Genomic DNA, 9,620 nt, shown 5'->3' on the forward strand with positions numbered 1-9,620 from the left:
AAGAGTGTAAGAGGGTGGTTTTCCATGTCTTATGGCATGAATGGAGTACCAGAAATTGTTCGGTAACGTATAACATGTATTGCCGTTTTCTTGCACACACATCCGTTTTCTTATCTTTTTCAGACTTCAGAGAAGACTACGTTAAAAATGAGAGGCTGGTCGGGGCGCATCCGAGTCCTTTGTTTTTGAACACTACGTACACTCACCGCTTTGAATATGAAAGTAAATGATTTATATTGCATATGGATGTTTGTTACGTACACAGCTAGGTAACTGAATGGCACAATATAAAAAGAAAGAGCAACATTTACTATGTTAATTATGCATGTAAAAAAATAATGTTTTCTTAATTTCGTCACTAAACACATGAGAGAAAATAATTATTTTAAAGCAATATGTTCACACACACACAAAATGTGAAAAGGTCAATATAGATCGACACTGTTTCGATACCAACTAACGATGCTTGCCTGCTTGTCGTTGTGCCGGAGCAGAATGGTCATCCTTGACTTCTCCCTCTCCCCGTGAACTGAGCTCCCCTCTTCCTCTCCACTCGGAGTTTTTGTGTGCATATTGACGAGATGGGAAATTTGTTTTGCCCTTTACTTGATTGAGTCCAAGTCCAAGTTTGGTTGTACAGTCAATATCAGCACACGCTGACTTGAGATCATCCCCAAATAGCCACTGAGTGACTGGTATGTTTGAAGATGCCAGTTTTCTGTATTTTCTGTTCACATTTTGTCCAGACAGTATTTTTGTTCTTCTGTCCAGTGACATGTCATACGCTGTTTTCAGTATCAGCCCACTTGCCTCAGCAATTGTGTTGACCAGCCTTTTCTGTTCCTCACTGGCAACCCCCATTTTTAGGGACACATCCCAGGCCACAACAAGAGCATTGTTGGCCATGTATAGTAACTTCTGTTGACGTTGTGATTTTAAGTCATACGTCTTGGCACTGTGTTCCATCAAACCCCAGATTTCGGCGTTCACTGTTGGGACGCCTGCCTCAATGTTCTTTGGGCGTTTAAACTCTCTTTCCTTTTGCTTCATCTTTTCTTCGGTCATCTGACCCTTTGCCATCACTGATACAAGTTTCGCAATTCGATCTGCAACTTCATCACCAAGAGCCTCAGAAGTGTCAAAATCTTGCTCCAGTTCTTTCATAATTTCACTCTCATTGGGGTCGTTCAGTTCAGCCTCGGGTCGAGATTCTGATGCTTGAGTTTTACACATTTCTTCAAGAAGGTGATCGAAATCATCCCCCGTCTCCACAGATTGTTCGTCATCACTGACTTCACGTTTTCTCTTTTTCGATTGTTTCGTTTTGGGCGAGTCGCCATTTTTGTCTACCACCATAGTTAGAAACTTCAAAATGTTCTCATTTTGACTCTTCATCTTTTCCCAATCCGAGATTGGTAGAGTGACTGTTTGTGGTTTTTCTTTTCCAGCCGTGTCGGGTGTGTGGATGTTTTCCAAGTCATTCAATTTGGAGTCCGAATAGAGTTCCAACTCTACTTGTTTCTCTGTCATCGCGACTCGCGGTTTTTTCGAACTCGGCACGATAAAAGATAAGGCACTTACTTTGTCCAGCAACAAACAATTAATTTCACACACAAAACACAACAGGTTACGTCGATTTCCGGATGAAAATGAAGTTTTCTTCGCCGAAAATTCCCACATGCTGCCCATGGCCGCCATAACACATACGGGTATGGCTAGCCTAGCGCTTGCGCACTCTCACATAAACCGTAGTTTCGATAAACTGCATGAAATGGAATTTGATATATGCGAGTATTGTAGGTTATTTATTGTCAAGGTTATTATGTGCTATTGTATTGAAATAAAGCTTCATGACCACCCCCCCCCCTCCCTCCATACCTCTTTACCCATTCTCTCTCTAAGTGTAGTTATACTTTTTATGTCCATCTATACACTATGCTGGGATATTCTGTTGCTGTTTGTATATCTTTGGTGTTGCTGACTGTATCTCTTTTTGTTCTCTCTATCTTTTTTTGTATCCCTTGTCGTTATGTTACTGTAATTGTACAATTGTTATGAAGAAGTACAAAAGAATTTAAAAAAAAGGTTTTAGATAGACTAAATGTTTTGATATTGATTGACGCGACTTGTTGTACGCTTCTAGTACGTACAGGACGCAGGGACGGACAGATTTGGGAGCCCTGTATAATTACGATTACTGCCCAGAACAAAAGAATAATACCGCTTGGAGCGTACTGACCAAGACGACGACAACGATGATGATGATGACGACGACGACGATGACGACGACGATGATGATGATGATGATGATGATGATGATGATGATGATGATGATGATGATGATGATGATGATGATTTTAACCTGTGTTCTTTTGAAGATTTCGGGAAGGCTGATGCTGCGACTGAACGACTGCAGCAGTGTACGGATGAAAATGAAGTTTTCTTCACCGAAACTTCCCACATGCTGCCCATAGCCGCCATAACACATACGGGTATGGCTAGCCTAGCGCATGCGCACTCTCACATAAACCGTAGTTTCGGTAAACTGCATGAAATGGAATTTGATATATGCGAGTATTGTAGGTTATTTATTGTCAAGGTTATTATGTGCTATTGTATTGAAATAAAGCTTCATGACCACCCCCCCCCTCCCTCCATACCTCTTTACCCATTCTCTCTCTAAGTGTAGTTATACTTTTTATGTCCATCTATACACTATGCTGGGATATTCTGTTGCTGTTTGTATATCTTTGGTGTTGCTGACTGTATCTCTTTTTGTTCTCTCTATCTTTTTTTGTATCCCTTGTCGTTATGTTACTGTAATTGTACAATTGTTATGAAGAAGTACAAAAGAATTTAAAAAAAAGGTTTTAGATAGACTAAATGTTTTGATATTGATTGACGCGACTTGTTGTACGCTTCTAGTACGTACAGGACGCAGGGACGGACAGATTTGGGAGCCCTGTATAATTACGATTACTGCCCAGAACAAAAGAATAATACCGCTTGGAGCGTACTGACCAAGACGACGACAACGATGATGATGATGACGACGACGACGATGACGACGACGATGATGATGATGATGATGATGATGATGATGATGATGATGATTTTAACCTGTGTTCTTTTGAAGATTTCGGGAAGGCTGATGCTGCGACTGTACGACTGCAGCAGTGTACGGAGAAAATAACAAAATGTAAGTATTTTTTGTGCTGTAATAAAAACTATCCACTGTAACTGACACTGCAAACAAACCTTTGAAAAAAGATGGAAAAACAGAACACGTCGCATGTTACCTACTGAAACCATTTGGTCAATCTATCTGCCTAACAGACGAGGAGTGTAGAGTGTGACAGCAAAGTAAGTGGCCGAACGAAATAACTTTCACCAAAATGTCAACATGGATCAGTTGAATAAGTGAACGAATAAAACAATAAAAGTACGAAAAAAAGACACAGACAAAAATGAGAAAGTGAGAGTTTAGTATAAATGAGACAAAGGATAGGACAACGTTGACTCTAACCTGCGCACACACACACACACACACACAAACACACACACACACACACACACACACACACACACACACACACACACACACACACACACACACACACACACACACACACACACACACACACACACACACACACACACACACACACACACACACACACACACACACACACACACACACACACACACACACACACACACACACACACACACACACACACACACACACACACACACACACACACACACACACACACACACACACACACACACACACACACACACACACACACACACACACACACACACACACACACACACACACACACACACACACACACACACACACACACACACACACACACACACACACACACACACACACACACACACACACACACACACACACACACACACACACACACACACACACACACACACACACACACACACACACACACACACACACACACACACACACACACACACACACACACACACACACACACACACACACACACACACACACACACACACACACACACACACACACACACACACACACACACACACACACACACACACACACACACACACACACACACACACACACACACACACACACACACACACACACACACACACACACACACACACACACACACACACACACACACACACACACACACACACACACACACACACACACACACACACACACACACACACACACACACACACACACACACACACACACACACACACACACACACACACACACACACACACACACACACACACACACACACACACACACACACACACACACACACACACACACACACACACACACACACACACACACACACACACACACACACACACACACACACACACACACACACACACACACACACACACACACTCTTTCGTAACATTCACCAAAAGAGAGAGAGGAGAGAAAGAGAGGTAAGGATAAATAGAACAACAACAACAACAAAAAATTAGGGGCCACAGTTTTAACATTCTTGGAAGAGAACGTCGTAATGTGACGTCATATATGTTCGCCTTTCAAGCTGACGTGAGACGTGTCCCAAAATCCATAGGATGAACTCTGTCGTTTCCATGGTATGGCATTATTTGGAGTTCAAAGTTTGATCCTGACTTCTATTAAACTGTTTTTTTCATTGTTTTGACATTCATATGTTGTGGTCAAACACAAAAACACTGCACATTTTTGTGATATAAAAGAGATACTGGGGCATATGCCTCAGAAGTTTCATCCGGGTCAAGGAGACATGGAATATCAATTGTAAGAGTCTTTTTTTCAGATAACGAAAGTGGAACATAGGGTATAACTTGTACGGCCAATTTTATCAACGATTTGTTAAGGTACCAAGCTGAAATGCAATCCCATAATTCGGACCGAGCCAAACATTTTGTAAACTTTAACAACTTGAAAATTGCGGCCACCAGAGTGTCTCCGCAAATGTTATTAAAACGCAAATATGACGTCATTATACAAAGTTTCCCTCACACGGAACACAAGCAAAAGCCCCAAAGACTGTATAGATATTAGGCTTCCTTCAAAAGTCGAAAGTTAAGATTCATTTTCTATTTGACAGATTTCTTCATGTTCAGCAGATTTATAGTTTTGGATTCGGGTTAGTTGTTTTTTATCGTCTCTACCTGGGACTGATGCAAGTTTCAATTCTCAGTAAATTGCATTCAGGAAATAGTGGTCGAATTACTTTTGTGACCTTGATTTGAAAAAATGAAGAAAGTTATAAACAAAAAGTTAAGACAGCATTGACAGTCGAAATCATTGTTGTTCGTTATAAGTTTGTCTGGAAGTTTGGAACACGCAAACAGTTATTTACTAAACAAGTTATCACGCGTCAGCGTTACTCATTGTATTTGATCTTGCAAACATTCTATTTTGTTTGTAAAGTATTTTATCTTTTTTGTGAACATTCATCATGTTGAATATAACGCGCTTTTTCACAAAAAAAGTTGATATTTCAAAGACTTCTGACTTAAACGTTGACTACACATTTTGGTGTGGACAATAATAATGTTAAAGTGACTGGTAAGAATTTGAAGAGTGTATGAGGGAGTGTTTTTTTCATGTTTTGTGGCATGAATGGAGTACCAGATTGTTCGGTAATGCGTATTGCCATTTTCTCGCACACAATTCCGTTTTCTTTTCTTTTTCAGATCGCAAAGAAGACTACGTTAAAAACGAGAGGCTGGTTGGAGTGCATCCTGTGTTTCTGGACGATACGGACACTCACAGCTTTGAAGATAAAAGTAAATGATTTATATTCCATAGTGAGAGCGGCAAAGAGGAAAGAAAAAGTCGGTTTGTTAATGAGTTTCACTCACAGGGAAAACTATCTCGAATGTGTAGAACCTGTTTCACTCACAGGGAAAACTATCTTGAATTTGTAGAACCTTGCAAATAAAAAATAAATAAAAAAAAACATAATCGCGTACTGCGTGAATGGACCTGTGGTACAAATGAGAGCCGGCGTAACACCATGTTCTGACCGCCATCTGGAAGTGTCCCCCGAATGACGCTTCGGCAACCCAATCTGTGTCACTTGTCTGTTCCCCGGGGGACAGTTTGAAACACAAAAGTGTCCCCCCGGGGGACCATCTGGGATGTCCCCCAAGTGCTACATTCCGTAAAATAGGTAAATAAAGGGCACTGTTGAGGGCTGGGTTGCGTTACTTCCATTGATGCAAGATGGCGTGTGACTGTTGCTAGGAGGGCTGTGTCAAAAAAAACAACAAGTCGCGTAAGGCGAAAATACAACATTTAGTGAAGTAGCTGTCGAACTCACAGAATGAAACTGAACGCAATGCAACGCAGCAAGACCGTATACTCGTAGCATCGTCAGTCCACCGCTCACGGCAAAGGCAGTGAAATTGACAAGAAGGGCGGGGATATAGCTCAGTTGGTAGTGCGCTGGATTTGTATTCAGTTGGCCGCTGTCAGCGTGAGTTCGATCCCAGGGTCGGCGGAAATTTATTTCACAGAGTCAACTTTGTGTGCAGACTCTCTTCGGTGTCCGAACCTCCCCCCGTGTACACTACATTGGGTGTGCACGTTAAAGATCCCACGATTGACAAAAGGGTCTTTCCTGGCAAAATTGCTTAGGCACAGTTAATAATTGTCTACCTATACCCGTGTGGCTTGGAATAATAGGCCGTGAAAGGTAAATATGCGCCGAAATGGCTGCAATCTACTGGCCGTATAAAATTTCATCTCACACGGCATCACTGCAGAGCGCCTAGAACTGTACCCACGGAATATGCGCGATATAAGACTCATTGATTGAGTAGTTGCGCTGAGAAGGATTGCACGCTTTTCTGTACCTCTCTTCGTTTTAACTTTCTGAGCGTGTTTTTAATCCAAACATATCATATCTATATGTTTTTGGAATCAGGAACCGACAAGGAATAAGATGAAAGTGTTTTTAAATTGATTTTGAAAATTTACCTTTGATAATAATTTTTATATATTTAATTTTCAGAGCTTGTTTTTAATCCAAATATAACATATTTATATGTTTTTGGAATCAGCAAATGATGGAGAATAAGATGCACGTAAATTTGGATCGTTCTATAACAAAAATAATTTTGTTACAATTGTCAGATTTTTAATGACCAAAGTCATTAATTAATTTTTAAGCCACCAAGCTGAAATGCAATACCGAAGTCCGGGCTTTGTCGAACATTACTTGACCAAAATTTCAACCAGTTTGGTTGAAAAATGAGGGCGTGACAGTGCCGCCTCAACTTTCACGAAAAGCCGGATATGACGTCATCAACGACATTTATCAAAAAAAAGAAAAAAACGTTCGGGGATATCATACCCAGAAACTCTCATGTCAAATTTCATAAAGATCGGTCCAGTAGTTTGGTCTGAATCGCTCTACACGCACGCACGCACACACACACACACACACACACACACACACACACACACACACACACACACACACACACACACACACACACACACACACATACACACACACATACACCACGACCCTCGTCTCGATTCCCCCCTCTATGTTAAAACATTTAGTCATAACTTGACTAAATGTAAAAACGAACGAACGAGCGGCCCTCCGGGGATCGCGCTTTCAGATGTGGTTCAGCTCTGTTTGTTACGTACACCGGTAACTGAATGGCACAATATAAAGGGAAAGAGCAACATTTTATATGTTAATTATGCACAAAAAAAAGAAGTTTGTTTTCTTAATTTCTTCACTGAACACAGGAGAGACAATATTTTAAGGCATTATGTTTACACACACAAAATGTGAGTAGGTCAATATAGATAGACACTGTTTCGATACCAACTAACGATGACCTTATTTGCCTTCATAATCCGAAAGCATGCCAATGAGATCGCACGCAATCTTTCAGCCATTGATTATTTAAAAATGTGCATTTTCGGTGACATTGAATGTAAAGCTATTGGTAGGCATACTCCCAAAACTAAACTGATAGATAACTATCATCTAAGTTTCGTGTATTTCTCTCTCTTCGTAGTTGCTAAATTATGTTTCTCATTTCTAATACTTTTAAAGCTGTTCTTCATACATTCCACGCCCAGAAGGGTAGACTGGATGTACAACTTAATAATATTTTTCAGGTCATGATCAACACAGACAGCTTGAAAAGCTCGATGTACCCGACTACGACAGGATTGTAGGTATTTTGAGCAAGTACGCCGAGGAATCTCCAGCATGGTGTGAATGGACTTCAGAGACATTACAGGAGGATCTGAGTCTACCAATAACGAGCCCCCCGCCTTGCAAGCTGGTTCAGGTTTTCGTGATAGGAGTAAATCTGTCACCATTCGTTCTGACTTGCTACTACGATACTTCGGTGGAGGAGGAGGTCAGACAGTACGCTAATCAGACAGCTGGCGCACTGAAATGGCGTTTGCTGGAGTTTTGCCATCTAGATTTTCTTCTTCTGCCGTGCATTGTGACCAAGAACTTTGATCTGGAAGCTTTGAGAGAAGAAATTATGAACATGCTCGAAGATCTGTCGGAGTGCTTTGGCGGAGCCACACATCTAGACGAAGATATGTTTCAAACTTTGAAAGAAACCGCAAATGTTCTGGCTGGTTTCACTTCTTTGCCATGTCTTCTTGACCCGGATGGACCTACTGAGGCAAGTCCAATCTTTTTGGCGCAGGAGGAAGGCTTAGGCATTCATTGCGTCACGACGGAGTTATTTAATATTAGGATTTGTGGAACCGTCCGTGATGAAGGATTTCCCCGTTTTGTGTGTCAAATATGAGCTTTTATTAACATTGCAGCGCACCCAATGCTATTAATTGTGACCAATCAGGACTGAATCTAGGTGACCCGTTATAGTGGTCAGACTGGGACCCGTTTTGTTTTTCACGCTAAAAATAAACAAGACAAAGTAAAACATTTTAATCAACAATAATGACACTTCAAATGTTGTCAGATATACACTTTTTCATCTAAAAAGCCAGTTTATTCGGTGGGTGCTTTACAGAACAGCAAGGCACTACCAACCCTCTGAGCGTGCAGTGCCGACCTGCTCACTTGAAATTGTCATAATCAAAGTTCTGAAGAATCAAGCGAACTAATCACTCAATTTAGTCAAATATATGTTTAAGTCATTACCTTTCATAAATGGGTGGTGACTTGTTCTGTAAAGCACCCTCCGATAGTGGGGGGGGGGGGGGGGGGGGGGGATCCTATCTTATTCTGCGTACTTTTATTGTGGTTCCGACAGCTCTTAGAGTTTCATAGTTCTCACCATGTCTGTATAGTGTATGTATTAGTTACTGTGATACCAAATTGTCTTACCCATGTATGTATGATGCTATGCGCCAGTGATGTATGAATGCTATTTATTTTTGTTTTTATCACACAGCAAGCTGCTTTCCTCGTGTATTTTTTATGTTCATTCATGTATTGTACACTTGGCAATAAATTATCTATCTATCTATCTATCTATCTATCTATCACAAAGCTGGGTTTTCGTAATTTTGTAGATGACATATTTTTTATTGGCATTTAAAGTGACATTCTTTGAAATAA

At 40.9% G+C, this 9,620-nt stretch overlaps 1 protein-coding gene across 1 annotated transcript in view; it reads left to right on the forward strand.

Moving 5' to 3' along the window:
* LOC138974349 (uncharacterized) overlaps window positions 1–3,240 on the forward strand; it is an 11,192-nt gene extending 7,952 nt beyond the window's left edge. Inside the window, exons 4-6 of the mRNA XM_070347068.1 lie at window positions 124–222; window positions 2,379–2,492; window positions 3,137–3,240. Coding sequence (XP_070203169.1) covers window positions 124–222; window positions 2,379–2,492; window positions 3,137–3,240 — 317 coding nt within the window. The remainder of the gene's footprint in view (window positions 1–123; window positions 223–2,378; window positions 2,493–3,136) is intronic.
* The last annotated feature ends 6,380 nt before the right edge of the window (window positions 3,241–9,620 follow it).

This window comes from Littorina saxatilis, linkage group LG8 (genome assembly GCF_037325665.1).
Source record: "Littorina saxatilis isolate snail1 linkage group LG8, US_GU_Lsax_2.0, whole genome shotgun sequence".
NCBI classification, from domain to species: domain Eukaryota; kingdom Metazoa; phylum Mollusca; class Gastropoda; order Littorinimorpha; family Littorinidae; genus Littorina; species Littorina saxatilis.